Source organism: Humulus lupulus, chromosome 1 (genome assembly GCF_963169125.1).
Source record: "Humulus lupulus chromosome 1, drHumLupu1.1, whole genome shotgun sequence".
NCBI lineage: Eukaryota > Viridiplantae > Streptophyta > Magnoliopsida > Rosales > Cannabaceae > Humulus > Humulus lupulus.
Genome location: NC_084793.1, coordinates 53,385,119 through 53,407,269, shown reverse-complemented (window position 1 = coordinate 53,407,269; position 22,151 = coordinate 53,385,119). Strand labels below are relative to the sequence as shown.

The following is a 22,151-nucleotide window of genomic DNA, read 5'->3' as shown; positions in this document are numbered from 1 at the left end:
GGCATGAATTGGATATGAAATTTGGTATGATGTTTTATGGGTATTTTTAAATGAGAGTTCAATGTATTACTGCCATCATTATGATGAGAAATCCATGCCATTGTCAGGATAAGCACATTAACACCTAAGACACCACTTGTTACACGGTGAAATATATTTTGGACAGAAGGTAAGTAAAGTACTCAACTGCAACACAAGAATTACATATTATGTGAAATTATGCATTATATGAATATTTTGTGAGTAAGTGGTATTAACATACATTGACACTTCATCGTAAATTTGTATGCATGGCATAATAGTGATATGGTAAATTATTATATGATATAAGACCATGCATGATATTATGATGATTAATTATATGATGCCTTTGCAAGTTTTGTGCAACATAAAAGAAAGTTGTAATAAGAAGTTTAAGTTCAGTGCCACTGTTTTGAAAAGGCAAATGAAAGTGTTAATAAGTGTAAACGGAGGCCTATAGTAGGCTTATAGTGGCTGCCCAATAATTTGGGCTAGGTTTTAGTGAACCAATTATATTGTTTGCCATGTTTCTGTTTTTATTTCTCCTCCATATGAGTTATTGTTATATGTATTGACACCACAATGTGTGGCCGCCTTAACTCTTGAGCCCAATGGGGCAACGATGGAATAAGGTTTTTAATGCGCCCTACTGTGGTGATGGCTAGCCGGAGGAGAACCCATGAGATTTTATATTATATGTGTAACAAGCCCTGCAGGCATTGACCAATTCAAACAGTGTGCACAATATTAAGGGGCCCAAAATTTAAAAAGGAGTTGTGTATGTCCATTGACATTGGGTAATCATTAGCATTGCATGCATTACTTTGCTTACTGAGCTTTAGGCTCACAGTTGTCTTGTGTTGCAGGTAGAGAAAGAAATGAGAGAATGACATAAGGAGAACGGAAGCATGGTCCTGACCCTGATTTGTACATATGAACACATTGACCTTTTGTGGGTTATTTCAGTTTACCAATGTGATATTTGTAATAAAGTGTGAAGTTATGTTTTGAAAAAAATTGGGTTATTTAATACTTATGTATAATATGTTTGAGACACAATTTATGTTTAATGTAAATAATGTGAAATAGGTTTTCAAGTTTTAAAAAAAAAATGTCCAGACTTCCGCAGAAATAAATTATGATATAATTTTAAAACGTAACACCTCAGATATAGTGTTAACTAAAATAAGTGAGGGTGTTACAAGTTGGAACGATAAAATTGGAACGATACAGAGAAGATTAGCATGGCCCCTGCGCAAGGATGACACGCACAAATCGAGAAATGGTATCAGAGCCTTGACCCAGCCGGAAGTGTGGCCGACGGGGACGTCGGGCCCATAAGGGGGGTTGATTGTGACAGTCAAAATCCCGTGATCCGTAAGGGGAAAGATCGGGTAAGCTGTGCAATCCCACACCGCCTGGGGAAGGTCAAGTGTGATGATTCTAAGACTGTGTAGGTATGGGACTACATAGTTGAAGAGGGCTTAAATGGATTGATGGGTACTACCTATATCAACAAGATGCATCTTCTTTTCGGTAGCCCATCACTTGAGAACTCCAAAGTTAAGCGTGCTTGACCTGGGGTAATCTAGGGATGGGTGACCTCCTGGGAAGTTTTTCCAGGAAGCGTGCGAGTGAGGACAAAGCACGCTGGAAAGACTCGTGTTGGTTTGTAGGGCCAGTCATCATTCCAGGAAGCAGCCATAGTGACGTGGGGCGTCACATAGGGATTGGAGAGGTTAGACCTACAATAGTTACTCTTCAACTAGCTGATAGATCCCTCGCTCACCCTGATGAAAAAATTGAAGATGTATTAGTAAGAGTTGAAAAATTCATTTTCCCCGCTGACTTTATTGTTCTAGACTATGAGGCAGATATATAGGTGCCTATTATTTTGGGGAGGCCATTTCTTGCTATGGTAGAACTTTGATCGATGTGGAAAAAAGGAAGCTCACAATGTGAGCTCAAGATGAGCAAGTAACGTTCAAGGTATTCAATCCTATACATTCTCCAGATGAGTTGGGGGAGTGTTTGGTCATTCATGTCATGGACTCTAATATGGAAGAAGAGGTACCCACAAGGTGTAGCAAGAAAGTGAGGATGAGGCTACCTCCTTAAGAATTTGAGAGAAACAATGAGCTAGGGGCAAGTATAAAGAAGGCATCGTCTCATTTGAAAGTCACATAGAAAGAAGAAAAAGAAAAAGAAGTGTGGTAGGAAAGCTCATTGCCAAAGGTTCGAAGTGGGGCAGAGGGTGTGTTTCTCTAATTCTCAAATAAAAGAAAGTTCTGGACATCTAATATCAAGTTTCTCTGATTCATTCTTGATAATTAAAGTCTTTCCTTGTGGTACATTGGACTTGCGTGATGAAATTTCAAGAAGAAAGTTTAAGGTGAAGGGGAAAAAACTTAAGTTTGGGGGTGGCGAGGTTAAGCAAAACAAGACCTCGCTCATTTTGATGGATCCTTGAATAATGAAGTTAATAGAGTTGTTGTGCTTAAAGATGAATCATGAGGGCAGCTAGTTTCATCTATACTTACTTAAAAAAAATTGTTTTGTTCATTTACCTCTCTTTCAATACTGGTTTTTTGTGGTTTGAACTGAATTCAGGGCTATTTAGAGGCTACCTTGTTGTTGTGGGGTTGTTACTTGATTATTAAAGGATCTTTTGGATGCATTGAAGTTGGGAAAATGAGTTCAAGAAAGTGCTTTTTTTTATGCTGAAAATCCTGGAGCAATTATGGGCCAATACAGTAGCTATGCTGTTGAGAAATTTTGCGATGCTGCAGCATTGAAACTGGGCGGAAAAAAAAATTGGAGCTCAATCAGAGAGCTATCCGCAAGAGTGGGGGTTTCAGCCGTTCAGCAGCCACCAGTGATGTAGAGGGAGTTTTTCTTTGCCTTTTGTCTTGTTTATTTTATATTCTTTTTATTTGATGATGCTTTATTTCTAGTTTCTTTCTTAATACTTGTGGTTATTATTGTGGGTTGTGTAGCAATGAGGACATTGTGTTCTCTTAAGTTTGGGGGGGGGGGGGGGGGGGGGGTTTGTCTAAATTGCCATTTTAATTTCTTATTAGTGTTTTGTGTTGAGTCTAGAGTCTAGGTTATAATGGAATCAATTTAAGTAATGGTTGTGGAAAAGTTTTAGGGGGGGCTCGATGATAAAATTTCAAACAAAATATAAATATTTGATAACTTTTGTGTGTAAATAAGTCTTTAGTACTTGAAGTTTTTTATGCTACCAAACTCTAGTGAAAGTGTGAATCCAAATCTATGCATTCAACCTTGAAATCCCAAAACCCTAGGAAAAGTTAAGTATGCATAAAGGTTCAACTTTTAGAATTGGCTCGATAATTCCCTTAAGGCGAAATCCTAGGGGGCTTAGCAATTTAGAAAGGATTTAGGCAATTTTGTTGGTTCGTTTGAGCTTTTTAAGACTACCTTGTTGAATATTATCCCTAGTTAACCCTGTTGGGGTTTTATGCCCTAATTAAAACTCAATTTCTTTGTAATCTCATTTATTATCAATAAAAGAATAGAAATCATTTTTTGACTTGATCAATCACTTTACTCACATGTTTTATTTTCATGAGCATATAGCTAATCATATTTATAGTGACGTGATCACAGTGGAATATAAATATGATTGTATGTTCAAAATAAGTTAGTCTTAAGATTAGTCAGTGCCCAGGAATTATAATGACTAGCCAATCTACGATATGATCTACTTACACATTGTAGTGTTATGTTCTTTGCAGAACATTAGCAAAGCAGATAAATTGGACGTATTTGTTACATCAGACACGACCGATATTGACAGTAGATAAGATAAGTAAACATACCGATGTTAGCTATTCTAGTCATATCACATAGTTGACCATAGGTCGATTCAATCTCAATTCTGAGTGGTTAGTATTCAAACTGATTGTATAATTTGAGCTCTTTGACTTGTTCGTTACCAACTTACCTTGCGTACTAGCCAATACTTACATCTTGGGAACTCGGTAGTATAATTGAGTGTGAGTGTTAATCATAGATATGAACATCTATAGCTTCTGATGAAGAAGAGAAACAATGGTTTCCTCTTAGTTTGGTTCAAGGTGTTAAATGATAGAGATCTCATTTCAGTAATTAATATTAGTTTATTGAAATATCATTTAAAAGGAACTAAGTATTTTAAGGATAAAATACAATGACAGGTAAAACAGTATTTTAGTCTCATCTCATTGTAGACCGTCTATAAAGGATTGAGTGACAATTATGGTTGTAATAATGGATAATTAATAACGTTTCTATATTTCTTATAGAGTGTTCTATGAATTCAAGAGTGCAATTTCGAGTCTTTAGTGGAGTCACAAGGAATTAATAAGTTAGTAAATTTATTTTTAGATTTATGATAACTTATTGGAGCTTGATTTCATAGGCCCAAGGTCCCCACTGTATCTTGGATAAAATCATCTAGATAGTCTCAATTAATTGATTTAATTATCAATTAGAATTATCAAAGTTGAGCAGATCAATTTTTGATAGTTTCATAGAGTTATGTTATTTAGAGAAGTAAATAAAAATTAGGGCAGATTTATTAATTAAGATAAAGTGGTATCTAAATTAATAAAAAAGTTTAAAACAAGGTTCAAATTATAAATAATTAATTTGATAAAGGATGTGAATAATTATTTAATTAATTATATCAATAGAAAATAATACATGCCTTGATTTTAAGTCCAATGGGCTTATAATCAAATGGAAAATTTCACGAGCCTAAAGCCCATGATAATTTCGACCTAGGGCTGATTATTGGCTATTATTTTATTGATTTTTTTTAATTAAATAAATGACCTAATTGAGTCAATAAAATGAATGTTAAGAGAGAGTTGAAAACACAAGTCAGAAGTTCAGATTTCTGAAACACAAGTTTCTGATAGGTTTTAGATTCTCTCTAAACATAAGTCATTTTCTAAGTCTTATTGTTCTTTTCTCTTGTTCTCTTTGTATCTATCTCATGTTTTGAGAATTTCTCACTCTAGTCTAGGTGATTCTAAGGATACTTTGGAAGGCTGTGAAGAAATTGAAGATCAGTTCAGTTTCTTGGTAATACTCTGCGACAGAAAGGATACAAAGGTTAGAGAAACTAAAAGAAGAACTCATTCATTCCGTTGCGTATAATGTAAGTGTTCTTATCATTATTTCTCTTTGAATTCAATTTTAGAAACTTGTTTTAGGTTGTCTCATATTAACTTGTTTAATATTAGATCTACATGAAAATAAATAAAGATCATGTATAAGTTTTTCCAACAACTAGTCTCAGAGACTTTGGTAATCTTTATTTTCATGTATGAACATGTTAAAATTGGATTATTTTATGTGTTTGAGTAATTGGATGGATTTCATGATTTTATGAAGCATATTGAATTCTATGTGATTATTAGCAATTTTTAGGTTATTTTGTTGAGTTTTCTATGCCATTAATTTTTGTATATGCTTTATTTTGTGTAAAACACGATAAAATTAATTAGAAAATGATTTTGGTTTGAAAAATTGCACAAAAAAAATTTCAAATATTTTTTGGTCTAGCTGCCAGCACCCACGCATGCTAATGCGCACACCACCCTACAACCGCGCGCACCTCCGTGCACATCCCTTGATGCTGTCACCCAGCCTCCGCTCTCGCGCCTTGCGTGCAGCTCCTGCGTGCGCACACGCATGCCCAGCCATCAGCGCGCACGATGAACAGTATCCGTCTCAGGTACTGTTCATTCGAATTAATTTTTTTTTAAAAAATAAAAATTTTGAAATTGATTATTTATAATCAAAGCCAAAAATATCAGATTTGTTTTATTATTTTTAAATGTTTTTTAAAATAAGATATTTTTGTTGTTTGAGATTTAAATAATTAGATATTTTCTACAAAGATTCAAATTTAAATTTAAAGTAAACTAACAACTTAATTTGAAATATTTTAATATATTAAAATATTAGAATTAAGATATCAGATATTTAAGATATTTTCTTTTAAATACTTGTTATTTTTAGTAAATCTTTATTTGAAAATATAAATATCTGTTTATTCTATAGTTTTTAATATTTAAATTATTTGAAATTTGATAGTTTGATATTTTCATGGATATTTGAATTTATTTAACAGTTTTACGATATTTTAGGGTTGTTATAGCTATTAATATATTTTTTTAAATTGTTAAAATATTAGCTTATTGTTGTAACAACACAAGATATTTTTTGAAAAACAGTTAAGATATTTTTTCAACCAATTAATAATTTTTTTAATAAATGTGATTTAAATTAACTTTGGTTAATTGTTGATAAATCCTATTTAAATTAAATTGATTTTTTTTTTCAAATTAACCTAAACTAAGTTGATTTTTTATAAATAAAATTTAAATTAACTATTGTAAATTGTTGATAAATTTAATTTGAATTGACTTATTTTTTGTAAAAATTTAATTAATTCAAATTTTTTGATAAATTCTAAATAATTAATTGTGATATTTTTGCAAATGAAATAAATTATGGTATTTTTGCATAAATTCATAGACTTGCTCATATAGTAACATGATTAGGCCCATCCAATTATAACATATTTGTTTGCACTATATGTGATATTTTTGCAATTGGGCTTAGATGCATATAGTGGCCCATATGTTTGCTAGATATATGGATTTTTCCAAATAAAATATTCATAAATGATAGGTTTTATTTGGGCCCATTAGAAAATGTAAAGTTTAAATTCCTCTCTTGTATGTGATTCCACTTGTGAAGGCTCATTTGCTTTTCATAAATATAGTGCACCTGATCAATTAATAGCAATTAATAAAACGAAGGTTTAAATTCCTATCTTTTGGACCTTGTATGGAAGTATGTGGGCCTTAGTAGTGGATACGACATACTGGACCCAGCCCTCCTCCATACAAGCCCAATTGTTAAGGTCCATTTACTTGAGTTGGACTTAATTGTATAGGTTCATTATATTAGTTAAACCTAAATATTGATTAGCAACAAATTAATTCTAAATTAATTGAATTTGTTTCAATGCGACACTTTAGAATTAATAGGAAATTATAGGACTTTGGTTTTAAAAATTTAATTTTTTTAATTTTTTTTGGAGAACCATAGTCATTAATTTTCTAAGAATAAATAATAAAAATACTATTTTTAATTTTATAATGAGCTTATTTTAAGAATTATATTCGATCTCCACCGTTGGTTTAACAAAGTCAATAACTTAATGGTGCCTCGAGACACTTCGATTCGTCCCCCTACGAAAGATGTTCATTAGTTATTTTGGCAAGGTTAGATTTCGAAAGATAGATAATTATAGGTCAAATTCTACTAGACCCACCCCTATGGTGACTACTATGACTAAATCTATTGATTATCGAAACCGTAGGTCTAGCTCATAAAATAAGAGATTTGTTTTCTTATTTTGATCGAATAGTAGGTTGTTAATAATGGTGTCCATTATTAAATAAGTTTACAACTTTATTTAACTAGTGTTATTTTTTACTCTCGCCAACCGGGACAAGAATATCATAGATTAGTTAAAAACCTAAAGAAACAGAGATATGATTATTTTGGTATTTTTTCTCATATCTTACATATTTTTGGTATATGTTGTGTTATTTCTTGAAATTTGTGTGAATATGAGTTTTATTGAGCAAAAGTGATTGATTTCTATTTTAATGATAATTTGTAGTATAATTATGGTTGTGTCTATTCCCATCCTTCCTCAACTTTTGATGGATAAACTCACTGGAGAAAACTTCTCTTAAATGGAAGCAAAACATTAACATTGTGTTGATTGGTGACAACTCCAAGTTCGTCATGACTGAGGAATCCCCAGAAGTTCCAGCTGAAGGAGCTACCAAGTCTGTGAGGGATAAGTATGAGCATTGGCAGGCGCTAACAACAAGGCGCGGTACTACATGTTGACTAGTATGGTCGACACTCTCAAGACAAAGATGGAGAATGTAGAGAAGGCCTATGAAATCATGGATCAGCTCCAAGACATGTTTGGTGCCAAGTCAGCGAAGACTCGTTTTGAGGCCACTAAGAAATATGCCAATGCTTGGATGGCACCTTCTCAAAACTACTTTGAGGGAGTTGAACTGCATGGAGCAACAATAGATGAGGAAACTCAAGTTGGCTTAATTCGCAACAGTCTCTCTCCAGCTTTCTTGCCGTTCACCACCAACTATGTGTTGAATAAACTCAACTATGGTCTGATGCAGCTCATGAACAAGCTTCAGACTTTTAAGTCTATCATGGGTGGACCGAGTATGGGAGGAGAAAAGAAGACAACTACTACTACTGCTGCCGATCCAGCTAAGGCTGAAGCAAACCAAGCTTCATCTTTGAAAGCTGGAAACAAGAGGAAAGGTTGACAAAACAACAACCCCAAGCCTGCAAAGGCTGCAAAGACGAGTGCAAAACCAAATGCACAGATGCCTAAAGGGGAGAACAAGAAAAACAAGAAAGGTAAAGGTAAGTGTTTTCACTGCAAAGAGAAGGGACATTGGAAACTGGATTGCCCCAAGTTTCTAGCAGCGAAAAACAAAGGTAATGATAATAGTTCATTTATCTTAGAAACGTGTGTTTTAGATAATGATAAATCCGTTTGGATTATTGATTCTGCATCTACCAACTATATTTGCAACTCTTTACAGCTTCTTGAATCATGGGAGGAAGTGGACGAAGGCGGCTTAAAGCTTAGAGTTGGGAAGGGTGCATTCGTTGTGATCCAAGCTAGAGGAAGAGCTCATCTGAAGTTCGAAAATAAATACTTAATTTTAAATGATGTATTTTTTACTCCGAATTTTAGTAGAAATTCAACTTTGGTTTCCATGTTGCAATTAGAACAATTTGTTATGACTTTCACAAGTTCTAATATATCTATTTCCTTCAATGGATCACAATTGTGTATTGCATGTTTGGAAAACAGGCTTTATATTCTGCAACCTAACGAACCCCTCGCTCGTTACAATGATTTATTCAAAGTAGCTAAACCTAGGACCAGTAAACGTCAAAAGACCGATAACAATAATATGACGTATTTATGGCACTTGAGACTAGGTCACATTGGATATGATAGGATTCAAATACCTACAAAGAATGGGCCTTTGAGAGAACTCACCTTAGGTGAATTACCATCTGTGAATCTTGTCTAGAAGGTAAACTGACCAAGAGTCCATTCTCTGCAAAGGGTGATAGGGCCAAACAACCACTTGGACTTGTGCATTCAGATGTTTGTGGGCCTTTGAATGTACAAGCTAGGGGTGGTTTTGAGTATTTCATCACTTTCATTGACGATTACTCTAGATACTCATGTCTTTACCTAATGCATAGGAAATAAGAAACATTTTCAAAGTTTCAGGAATTCCTAGCGATGACTCAGAACCAATTAGGTAAAACGTTAAAGATCTTGCGATCTGATTGGGGTGGAGAATATTTGGATATGCAGTTCCAATATCATTTAACTGAACTTGAGATTTTATCACAACTTATTGCCCTAGGTACTCCGCAACAAAATGGTGTAGCTGAACGCAGGAGCAGAACTTTATTGGAAATGGTTAGATGCATGCTTAGTTACTCAACTCTACCAACTTCATTCTGGGGACATGCAATTGAAACCGCGAACGACATTCTCAATGTCGTACCGTCTAAATCAATCCCCAAAACACCTTTAGAATGCTGGAATGGTCGTGAACCTAGTTTACGCCATTATAGAATCTGGGGATGTCCTGCCCACGTCCTAAGGAAAAAGGAAGGAATGCTAGAAACACGAACTGAAGTTTGCATATTTTTTGGCTATCCTAAAGGTAATTGAGGTGGAATTTTCTATAGTCCTTCAGAAAAGAAAGTGTTTACTTCTACAAATGCTACTTTTCTAGAAAATGACAGTCCAAAACTTCAAACCACGCAGAAAAGTAGTTTTAGAGGAGATGGTTAAAGAATTGACTCCAACCAATATTCCATCGTCATCAACGTGAGTTGATGATGAAATTCCCACTCTTCATGTCCAACCGACGCAAGTCAATTTAAATGACAAAAGTAATACTGTTCCTGAGCAAATAGTCGGGGAGCCTCGTCGTAGTGGGAGGGTTTCTAGGAACCTAATTCACTATGGTTTGGATGGTGAAACTAATATGGTTGTTGGTGACACTAGTAATGATGATTCGTTGTCTTTCAAATAGGCAATGGCTAGCCCTAATAAGGAACTATGGCTCGAAGCCATGAAACATGAAATGGAGTCCATGTACTCAAATTCCGTCTGGGATCTTGTGGAAGCACCTAGTGACTTTAGGACCATTTGGTGCAAGTGGATCTACAAGAAGAAATGAGGTGTTGATGGAAATATTGAGACTTATAAAGCTCAATTAGTGGCAAAGGGTTATACCCAAAGAGAAGGCATGGACTAAAAGGAAACTTTTAGTCTGGTAGCCATGCTCAAGTCCATTCTCATCCTCATATCCATAGCAGCCGCTCTCGACTATGAGATCTGGAAAATAGACGTCAAGACAGCTTTTCTTAATTGAAAGCTTGACGAAGTCATTTATATGGATCATCCATAAGGATTTAAAGTAGCTAGACAAGAAAGAAAAGTTTGCAAGTTGAATAGGTCCATCTATGGACTTAAGCAAGCTTCTCGTTCCTGGAATCTTAGGTTTGATGAAATAATCAAAACTTGTGGCTTTGAACAAAATATTGATGAGCCCTGTGTTTACCAACTGAAGGCAAATCAAATAGTGGTATTCTTGGTTCTTTATGTAGATGATATCTTACTCATTGGAAACAATGTTAAGAAATTGTCAAATGTGAAGAATTGGCTGAGCACTCAATCTAGATGAAGGATTTGGGTGAAGCAAGTATGTTCTAGGTATCCAGATCATTAGGGATAGAAAGAACATACTCTTAGCTCTACCTCAAGCAACTTACATAGATAAAGTGCTTGAACGATTCTCGATGACAAATTCCAAGAAAGGACGTTTACCGTCCCACCATGAAATTCATCTTTTAAAGAAGCAGTCTCCTCAGACTACTGAAGAGGAAGATGCAATGAGAAAAGTTCCTTACGCATCTGCAGTTGGAAATCTGATGTATGCTATGTTGTGTACTAGACCGGATATATGCTATGCTGTGGGAGTAGTGGGCAGGTATCAGTCAAACCCAGGACCGGAACATTGGATAGCAATTAAGCATATCCTGAAGTATTTAAGGTGGACTAGGGGTTATATGTTAGTCTACAAGGGTGGTGTTCTGAACCCTGTAGGCTACACCGATTTAGATTTTTCAGATTGATGTCGATGACAGGAAGTCTACTTCTGGAATGGTGTTTACTCCTGGGGGTAGAGCTATGATATGGAGAAGTGTAAAGCAGTCTGCAATCTCAAATTCCACCATGGAGGCTGAGTACATAGCCGCGTTAGAAGTAGCTAAGGAAATAGTCTGGCTAAAGAAGTTCTATTCAAATCTTGGTGTTATTCCAGAAATGGGTAAATCACTTGTGTTGTTTTGTGACAATACAGGAGCGATAGCCAACTCGAAAGAACCTCGTAGTCACAAGAGGAGTAAGCATATAGAAAGGAAGTATCACATTATCCGAGAATATGTGGCTAGGGGAGATGTGAAGGTTATGAAGATTGCATCTGAAGACAATCTTGCAGATTCGTTTACAAAGATACTATCGGAAGCTACATTTGATAAGCATAACAAAAAAATGGGATTAGTAGAATTAAGACATTAATTTCAATTAGTGCAAGTGGGACTTTGTTGGGATTTTATACCCTAATTAAAACTCAATTTCTTTGTAATCTCATTTATTGTCAATAAAAGAATATAAATCATTTTTTGACTTGGTCAATCACTTTGCTCACATGTTTTATTTTCATGATTATTTGTTTAATATAAACTTATATTAAATCCCAAGCATATAGCTAATCATATTTATAGCGACGTAATCACAATGGAATATAAATATGATTATATGTTCAAATTACGTTAGTCCTAAGATTAGTCAGTGCACAAGATTTACACTGACTTGCCAATCTACGATATGATCTACTTAAACATTGTAGTCACTACACCAAACACCCATTACCATAACACATCATTATAATAGTATTTAAAAAGAGTTATTGTATATGAGAAAAGTTTCAGGCGGCAAGGTAAAATAAAATAGCGCCAAATCCCTAAGTTTTTTCTAGAGTAACTCCCCTTTCTCATGTACCCATTTCCCCTATACCCATTTCTTCAATCTTTCTCCATCGACAGTTTGACCCATTTCCCCATCTCCCGATAATGTGCGAGGACTCTCTTCATCTTCGGTGACGACCTTCCACTCTATTCCATTGACAGCTTTCATCTCGACAGTCGTTCACCCTGTTCCAGCCCTCCATCGACAACTTTCTTCTCAACCCCACTTTATAACTCAAGGACACGGGATGAGTCTCACAGTTCACTGAAACCGTAAGGTAAATGTCTTAAATTGTTTAGTTTATATTTTGAAATAATTTTGATTGTCAAACTATATACATTTCTGGTTTTTATTTCGTAAAGAATCTGTATAATATCTTGTTATTAGCTTGTTGAGGTTTTTATTTCAATCTTAGTATAACGTTTATGGTGTTGTTAATAGCTTCAGTGTCGTTGCTTTCGACAGGTGTTTTAGCTGCCCAACCGAACAATACCCATCATCAAAAGAAGCTCAGATTTGGGTCCAATGGTGAGTTTAAGATATGACAAGTGGACTTTCAGTGGTGGAAATTTACATTGAACAATACCCATCAACCGACTTATTTACAGTGAAAAGCACAGGTGGAAATTTAGAAGACTCTGAGTTGGGGATAAGCAAAAGGGGTCTAAAACAGCTGCATGAGATGTTTAATTCAGAAGGAGTAGTGCCAGAAAACCCAAAGGTTGCATACGGAAGGACGAAAAAAGGCCAAAGTTTATCTGTAGCAGAAGAGAGTGGACAAAATTTTGATAGTGTTTCGCAGATATCAATTGGAAGCCAGAAGCTGAAAAACTAGGTCCTATTTGAGTTTGAACGGGCATCAAAAGCTGAAACTGAGGTTCAAACTTTAAAGAAAATTTTGGCAAAGGTGCAAGCTAAAAAGGATACTCTCCTTTTTCAATATCAGCAAAGTGTAGAGAAGTTATCTAATATGGATAGAGAACTTAAGCATGCACAAAAAGATGTTGGCCTACTAGATGAATGAGCAAGCAAAGCTGAAATCAAAATCAAAATAGGAATCCCTTTCAGAACTAGAAGCTGAGAGAGATGCTGGTCTTCTTCAATTCAATCAGTGTTTATAGAAGATATCTAGCCTAGAGAATCTGTTATCTCAAGCACAAGAGGAAGGAAAGGGGAAAAATGAACGAGCTCTAAGGGCAGAAGCTGAATGTCAGAATCTTAACCAAGAACTTTGTAGATTAGAGGCTGAGAAAGAAGCTGGGCTTGTTCAATACAAATATTGTCTTAAGAAAATTTCTATTTTGGAATTTAAACTATCACTTGCTGAGGAAAATGCCAGGTTACTTAATGAGCAAATTGAAAGAGCAGAAGCTAAAGTTGAAGCACTAAAGAAAGTTGTCGCTGGGCTGAATGCTGAGAAAGAAGCTGCAGCACTTCAGTACAAGCAGTGCTAGGAGATTATTGCTATGATGGAAGCTGAAATTTCTCAAGCTAAAGTGAATGTAGAACGTCTGAATGATGAAATTTTAATGGGAGCTGCTAGATTGAAAAGTGTTGAAGAACAGTGTGTTCAGTTGGAGAGATCAAACAAAACTCTGCAATCAGAGGCAGATGATTTGTTGCAGAAGATATCTAGGAAAGACCAACAACTTACAGAAAAAAATGATGAATTAAAGAAATTTCAGACCATGATGCAAGAGGAGCACTCAAGGTTTCTACAAGTTGAAGCAACGCTCCAAGCTCTACAAAAGTTGCATTCTGAATCTCAAGAGGACCAAAGAGCCTTGGCATTGGAACTGAAGAACGGGCTCCAAATGTTGAATGACCTGGAGATGCGCCAACATGGCATGGAAGACAAACTGCAACGAGTTAAAGAAGAAAACAAGAATCTCTCTGAACTCAACCTTTCAAGCAACATATCACAGAAGAATCTTGATGCACTTTGGTGATGGAAAGTCCACTGCTTGTCTTGATGTGCTCCCAAGACAGGAGAAGGGTTGCTCTGATCTCAACACCTCCGCCTTCATCCACCGCATGATCATTGCCGAGAAACCCAATTTCATCGTTTTCACTGGTAATATTCTCTTTTCCTTCTTCGTTTCTTTTTTACTGACTTGGTATCCTTAAGTTGGGGTTGTTTTTCTTTCTATAATTATTAGCAAAGTGATTTGTCTACTTTACAAAAAAATTTAATAGGGTTTGTATTTGATAGTGAGATTTTTAGCGAATTTTGCTAGCCATGAAAATTGACAACCCAGTTTTGAAAATAACATGTACATGGTAATAGCTAGTTGGGTTGTTCAGTCCGTGACTGTAAGTCTATACCTTGTGCTAGTTTGTTTTCTTAGAATTAATTATGTTTTAGCTCTGCTCTGTTAATACCCAGTTGCCCAATCGACTCAATCTCTTTTAACTGCCACTTGATCTTAATTTGGGGACCTATTTTTATATTGTCCAACAGGGGATAATATATTCGGATTTGATGCCACTGATGCTGCTAAGTCTCTAAATGTTGTGTTTTCCCCTGCAATAGCATCCAACATCCCATTCTCAAAGTGCCTCTTCACTCCAGCCATCACACATTCTCTATTGGAGTCTCTGAAATGGATTGGGTAAAATCTATCTCTTTGTTACGTATTTGGAATTAGTATTTGCCCAATTTATTTATATGTTTTTGTTGGGGAATTTCAGTTTTACTTACCGGAGTTTTCATTTTCTCCCTGAAGCAATGTGTGGTGAAACGGCCATTATGGTTTTTGCGAAATTAAAGGCCTCATGTGTGGTGAAACGACCATTCCTTTTTGCTGTTTGGAAAATGCACTTTTAATTCAATAGTGTACATTTTTACACATTATTGACTTAGCCTATAGTTTCTATGTTGTACTCTTTATATTGCTATGTGAAACTTTGTCTGGATTTTATTACTATTCTTCGTTGGTTTATCTAATCTGATATTTGCATTTGTGCCACTCTACAGTGTGTTTGTGATTGGGATGATCGTGAAAATAAGTTTATTGAAGTTGAAGGAATTCTGAGAAGACAGATAAAGGTAAAGGTTTTGTGTTGTTTAATTTTATGCTAATTACCACTTTACCAGTCAGGTTCCACTCTAAATCACTCTATCTTTGCTTTTAGATGTCTCTTATTCCTAGTGTGCAACCTTTCCATGCAATAGCCTATTCAATTGATCCAATGCTTGCACTGGAGATAAGGTAAGTATTCTATTGCCTATATATTGCATTAGTCTGTTCTCATTATTTACTGTCTTTTTTTGTCTTGTAGTAGTCTGTTCACTTTATTTACTGTCTTTTTGGTCTTGTAGTCGTAAATATGCTGCACACTGCTTGTCATTGCATCTCATTATTCTCTTCCTTCGTTCAATTATCCTACAGCCTTGCCCATAAAGAGCGAAGGTGGAAGTAAAAGGCTAAGGGTCGGGTAAGTTTGAGATATATATTCTCTCTTCCTTTGTATGTACATACTGCCTATGCCTATTTTCATTCGCTCTTACTGGTTTTGAATTCAAGTATTTTAGCAGCGACTTTGGTAACCATCCTCTGTCTCATCTGATGGGTTCTGTCTTTGGTATGCATGATAGAGAGAATGTTGAGGTTGGTTGATTGTTCCAAAGATTAATGAATTTTCCCATTTCCTTCAACTACCATGCACTTAAACAAATCTATTGGCAGGTCTTTTGCTATGCTTTAAGTGCAAATGATGGATCTGAATGGAGGCTGCGTATCCAATCAGAAGTGGAGCATTTTATAGATGTCTCATCCATGTCATCTGATATGATTGCCAAGATGATTAATGAGGATAAATACAGATCCTTGTCAATCTTAATGGTTATACTAAGGTATAGTATCACTTGAGTTAGCCATTGACATTGGGTCAAAGAACCTTGAAACATAATTATTAAGATTTAGTATGAATTTGCTCTTTTTTTCTCGATGCACCAGTTTAGTTTGTTTCAGAATTGATGCTCTGTGTTGTGCAGGGGGCAAGAAATGAAATATTTGCCATGCAGCCGGCCCCTATACAGATTTCTTACATGGGATTTCCTGGAACTACAGGCGCAGACTATATACATTACCTAGTTACTGATGAGGTTGGAGAGTTTGTAACCCCTAACCTTTATTGAATTTTATTTTGTTTCCTGTTTGATGTATAACTTCGACATTCCCAATTACAGTTTGTGTCACCTTCTCAATTCAGTCATATTTATTCAGAAAAGATTGTCCATCTTCCTCATTGTTACTTTGTAAATGATTACAAGCAGGTTTGTTGTGTAAATTAGTAACTGATAAACTATTGGTGTTCCAGATGCTGTTTAAAGAGGTGTACAACCAGATCAGATTATTTTCACCGATGTTTCCATGAAGGGTGAACATATCAAGCGCAGTGCTTTAGCAGATTTATTCTTGGACACGTAAGCATGCCTAATACTTTTTTTTTCTATTTTTTGTATTATTCAAGTGTATTTATCTTAGTACAATACAATATGTAACTTTATTTTGACATTTGATGTATGGCTTCTGCCCGAGTAGGCCACTATGCAATGCGCACACCACAGGCACTGATGTTCTATGGGCTGGTCTTCCAATGGTGACCCTTCCACTTGAGAAAATGGCTACGCGAGTAGCTGGTTCACTGTGTCTGGCAACTGGTGTAGGAGAGGAAATGATAGTTAACAGGTAATGACTTAAAACAAACTTACAATTTGGTTAAAATAAGCTCACTCAATTTGGTAAAAAATGATTGTGGTAACTCACTCAATTTGAATACCAAAATACCCTAAATGAACTAGATTTGGTTGAGATTAATGAGTTTGTTCTGCATTTTATACACTTATTATTTGTTTCTCTCTTCATTTTATAGACTCATTATTTGTTGTTGGTTGAGATTAATGAGTTTGTTCTGCATAACTTTGACCAACATTTAAAACTAAATGAAGAAAAAAATATAAGAAAATTTTTGGCCTCATTCTTGTTCTTATGGCTAGAGACCAATTTTCATGTTGTCGAGTAATAAAATTTTAGTATGATATTTTTCTTTGTAGAGTAATAAAATATTTATTCATTCATTGCCTTTAGTTTTTTCAAGCTACTCAAAAAGCTCCATAGTTGTATGGCACAATTATTTAGTGATGTTGGACTATTGGCTAATAATAACAGCTCTTTTTTTTTTTTTAATTTCTAGAGTTAGAAATGTTAGTGCTTGGCATAATTATAAATAATATATATTCTGTTTTTTAGGAGCAAGATATTGTTTATTAATATTGCTTATTTATCATTGAATTCCTTTATATATCTATATATATGTTTGTTCAACGTTTTCTACAATAAATCTCAATAATGATGTGTTTATATAAACAAATATTGACCTACATATTTTTGGATGATGTTGAGTGATGATTCTTATATACATACACATAAGAAAAAATGTGTATGATAACAAAATAAACTATGTGAACTATAGTAGTCTAAAACAGGGGACAAATTAATCCTATTGGGTTCTAGCTTTAGTTGTCTCATTAAGTTCATGTATGTTTTTGCTTCTAATAGAACAATAGACTTTTTGCTTTGCTAATGATTAAATGATTCTTTTTCGTTTTTTTTCTTTTCTTTGTTTTTGTCTTGTGAATCCTTTTTCATTGGGATATTAACTTTGTTGTTCTTGTAGTGTCCCACGTGGGGCTCTTGTAGTCGCAACTAGTTTAATGCTTTATTTATGTTCGTTTTAATGCTTTATCTATGTGCATAGACTACCAATACAAGTGATTGCCAAAGAATATAACTCATACATTATCATTGTTGGACATCATTTCTCTAACTAATTTTTATCTTCATCCCTCTCCTCTTCAATAATTGCAGAGCAATTTCTCTTCTATGAATTAGGTTATGTTTTAGGTTTGTGTGGTGTCAGTTTGTAGCTTGTTGTTTCATTCTTATTTTTTTTCTAGTATTAAGCTTTGATTAGTTTCCTCTCCTTGTAAGTTTGGGCTAATGTTGTTCTAAATTTTTCCTTTTGTGCTTGTAGTGGATTAGGCTAATCATAAGTACTCTTTGTCTTATTTTTGTTAATTTCTTTGCTGAATATTTGAATTATATTTATGCTTTTTGTGTGAGTTTATATAAACTAAGCAAATAAACTTTGGGCATGTAGTTGAGTACTTGAAAATGAATCTTTTGGGGTTTGGTTTTTGTAAGGAAAAATTTTCACAAGAGATTTAAATGTTTCTATAATATATGTGAAATTTTGTTATCTGTTTTGCATTTGACATGTACAAAATTAGTTTAGGTGGTGTCTTGAATCATATCTACTTGTTTTGTTTGTCTAAATAGTTCATATAAAAAATTATAAGAAAAGTTTCTAAATGCATATTGCTCTAATATGGCATTGATATATATTGTAGTGCATAAGCTCTAGTTTCTGGCTGGCTGGCTGGTGCGGTATGAGGTAGATAAAGTGTGTGGTCACCATTTGCTTCATGGATAACTGGCTGGTATGTAATAATATTCTTTTTCTAACTGTTAACTTGGGAAAATGTCTTTCTTCAATTTTTTCTAGTTGACTGCTTCATAAAGTGGAACAAGTTTGTGTTTTAATGATGTACAAGGAGGGGCTCGGCAAGGACGGTGGCTGGGCGCGGGGCTGGCTGGTGCGGTTCTCAACTTCACGGCGGCAGCAGGTATTTCTTTTTGTGGTGTTGAACTTTAGTTTGGTGATGTTGTGGTTACATGGCATTATATTAAAATATTTATTTAAATCTAACGTAGCTCTTGATATCTTTTATTTAGCATAATGATCTCTTCCTGCTTGCTTCAGCTAACAACACTTGAACCAATGATCACTGGATTGCAAGAATCATTGCCAAAGTCCATTGGATTGCTTCCTTTTTATGGAGGTGTGGCAGGTACATGATGTCTTTATACTTGAACTTGAAGACTTTTCTTTAGAGTTTGTTTATAAAATTAAGGTTGCCGGTGTCCTTGCTTTTGCTATAATTTTACTGAAGTCTTCAAAATGAACTAGAGATGTCTGAATCATGATGTATATCATCTAATTGGTTAGTTAAAGTTGAAATAAGTGTTTCTGGCCACTTGAATCTTATTGTTGCTATCTCAGATGCTGAACAGAGAGAAGTAGATACCTGGCACTTCATGTAAACAGCCCCTTGGCTGGGTTTACTTCCCAGTGCTGATGGGCAAGTATTACATTCTCAAGATGGTGGAGATAGTCCAATTCTCAGTCTCTTTAAATTAGTCACTACTGTAATATTATCTAAGCCAGGGTGCCCAAATCCAACCTCTTTCAGCACCCTATCAAAACAAGCAGAAGCTGCAGGTACAGAGCTGAACATTCAATATTTAGAAAACTCATTGTATGTATATATCATTGATTGAGCTTTCTATATAATTGATTTCTTACTATTAATTAATCAAGCTTTGTGTGCATACAGTAGAGAAAAATAGTACTTGTGAAACAATTATATCATCAATATTGCTTAGTTTATTATTTATAAAAGGGATTTGATTTCTGTGTTCAATTAAATTGGGCCCTTGACTTTTTTTAGTTTGGAAATACATTATAAAGTTTGATAGAAAATTTTCTTTTTCTGGAAAAGAGAAATCAGAGGGAATTTCCATTGCTTTTGTATTTGCATTTTTTATTGTCCTTGGCTTTGCATTTGTGATTGTCTTTTGTATGTGGTGTCCTTTCTTGGAAATAATTTCCATAACATTTTTCTTGAATTAATTTGTGATGCTAGATAATAACAATAAAATATTTTTTTGTTTATTTTGTAGATGTGACAAGCGAAATAGAAAATGATACTTAATTTTGAAGGCTTTGTGTTGGGCAGCAGTAGAATATTTTGTGCTGAAAGTAGTATCTTTTCAATATGTTGAATATTTAAGACTAATTGAATACTTAAAGAATATTTTGTTGTTGATGACAATGTTGAATGTTTTAAACTAATTTGTGGATTGTTAATTCAATGTTGAATGTTTTTACTTTTTGTTATTTGAAAATCAAGTTCATTGGATGATGCTAGTATATATTAGAAAGCTAATTTTAATTATATAAAAAAAAATTAAAATATAACAGAATAAATTAGTGATATAAATGAAATATATAATGAGAATTTAAACTTATCTAAATATTAAAATAATACAAAAAATGTGTTATAATATCTATTACAATAACACTTTTTCTGCAAAGAATTGTGTTATGCAAACTTCATTATATAACATAAATAATGTGTTATACTAAAGTGTAGTATAAGACAAATAATGTGTTATACTAAAGTATAATATAACACAAAAAATATGTTATACTAAAGTGTAGTATAACACAAAAAAAATGTTATACTAAAGTGTAGTATAACACAAAAAAAGTGTTATATAATCGACTATAAATAACATAATTAAACACTTATCTATATATTAAAATAACACAGAAATTGTGTTACCGTTGATAGTACAATAACACATCTGTATAACACTGATAAAGTGTTATGTAAAGTACCCTGACCTACGATAACATAGTCGGTCTTAACACATCAGAAAGTGTTATCGTATGTTTTGATAACACATTTTCGGTGTTATTAAAAGCATTTTTTCTTGTAGTGAGTGTTATGTTCTTTCCAAAACATTAGCAAAGTAGATAAGATCGGGTGTAATTGTTACATCGGACAGGACTGATATTGACAGTAGATAGGATAAGTAAACATATCGTTGTTATCTATTTTTTTCATATCATATAATTGACCATAAGTCAATTCAATCTCCATTCTGAGTGGTTAGTATTCTAACTGATTGTATTATTTGAGTTCTTTGACTTGTTCATTACCAGCTTACCCTACGTACTAGCCCATACTTACATCTTGGGAACTGGATAGTATAATTGAGTAGGAGTGTTAATCATAGATATGAACATCTATAGCTTCTGATGAAGAAGTGAAATGATGGTTTCCTTTTAGTTTGGTTCTAGGTGTTAAATGATAGAGATCTCATTTCAGTAAATAATATTAGTTTACTGAAATATCATTTACAAGGAACTAAGTGTTTTAAGGATAAAATACAATGAGGGGTATAACAGTATTTTAGTCCCATCTCATTGTAGACCGTCTATAGAGGATTGAGTGACAATTATGGTTGTAACAATGGATAATTAATAACGTATCTATATTGCTTATAGATCATTCTATGCATTCAAGAGTGCAATTCCGAGTCTTTAGCGGAGTCACGAGGAATTAATAAGTTAGTAAATTTATTTGTTAGATTTATGATAACTTATTGGAGCTTGATTTCATAGGCCCATGGTCCCCACTGTACCTTGGATAAATTCATCTAGATAGTCTCAATTAATTGATTTAATTATCAATTAGAATTATCAAAGTTGACCAGGTCAATTTTTGATAGTTTCACAGAGTTATGTTGTTTAGAGAATAAAAGAGAAATTAGGGCATATTTATTAATTAAGATAAATTGGTATCTAAACTAATAAATGATTACCACAATTTTGGCCAACTGCGAGTAGACGCAAAAATGGCAATAAACCTTGAATAGAAAATAATTAACACAACCCCAATTTGTTTGTAATAGCCTAATCCACTTAGAGTTGTGATATATGTAGCCTACACTTAATATCAGATGAACCTTAGTCAACTGAGTTTCTTAAGTATAAGTATAAAAGTACAATGTTTCTCCCTCTAAACTCTCAGAAAATGCTCCTAGAATCACAGTCCTAAAAGTCTCTAAGTCTCCCTAAAAAAAATTCATCCCCAGAATGATGCCATGTGCCCTTTATTTTTAAGCTCATAGATCGTACATGAGAAATATCCCATTTTGATGGGGTCTGTGGTTATTTCAACCAACTTTAATTTATAAAATATAAATAAGTTAAAATTACAAAA

The 22,151-nt window shown here is 34.1% G+C and overlaps 2 protein-coding genes, 2 long non-coding RNA genes and 1 other non-coding gene across 5 annotated transcripts; all 5 read left to right on the top strand.

Annotated features, from left to right (window-relative positions):
• Positions 1-1,218: 1,218 nt before the first annotated feature.
• Positions 1,219-1,319, top strand: LOC133813386 (U6 spliceosomal RNA). Its single transcript, XR_009884401.1, has one exon. It is a non-coding gene; the product is annotated as a U6 spliceosomal RNA (small nuclear RNA).
• Positions 1,320-13,291: 11,972 nt separating this feature from the next.
• On the top strand, positions 13,292-14,843 carry LOC133827446 (protein NETWORKED 1A-like). The gene is made up of 2 exons (XM_062258829.1): positions 13,292-14,306; positions 14,694-14,843. The coding sequence occupies exon 1, from the start codon at positions 13,699-13,701 to the stop codon at positions 14,179-14,181; it is 483 nt and encodes a 160-aa protein (XP_062114813.1). The 5' UTR covers positions 13,292-13,698; the 3' UTR covers positions 14,182-14,306; positions 14,694-14,843.
• A 356-nt stretch (positions 14,844-15,199) lies between these two features.
• Positions 15,200-15,664, top strand: LOC133827340 (uncharacterized). The gene is made up of 3 exons (XR_009890086.1): positions 15,200-15,281; positions 15,368-15,444; positions 15,555-15,664. It is a non-coding gene; the product is annotated as an uncharacterized LOC133827340 (long non-coding RNA).
• A 100-nt stretch (positions 15,665-15,764) lies between these two features.
• On the top strand, positions 15,765-16,511 carry LOC133827185 (probable UDP-N-acetylglucosamine--peptide N-acetylglucosaminyltransferase SEC). The gene is made up of 4 exons (XM_062258824.1): positions 15,765-15,843; positions 15,922-16,088; positions 16,230-16,340; positions 16,425-16,511. Exons 1-3 carry the CDS (start codon positions 15,802-15,804, stop codon positions 16,327-16,329), a joined length of 309 nt encoding a protein of 102 aa, XP_062114808.1. The 5' UTR covers positions 15,765-15,801; the 3' UTR covers positions 16,330-16,340; positions 16,425-16,511.
• A 2,283-nt stretch (positions 16,512-18,794) lies between these two features.
• Positions 18,795-20,222, top strand: LOC133827080 (uncharacterized). Its single transcript, XR_009889832.1, has 4 exons — positions 18,795-18,923; positions 19,061-19,148; positions 19,361-19,579; positions 20,041-20,222. It is a non-coding gene; the product is annotated as an uncharacterized LOC133827080 (long non-coding RNA).
• The last annotated feature ends 1,929 nt before the right edge of the window (positions 20,223-22,151 follow it).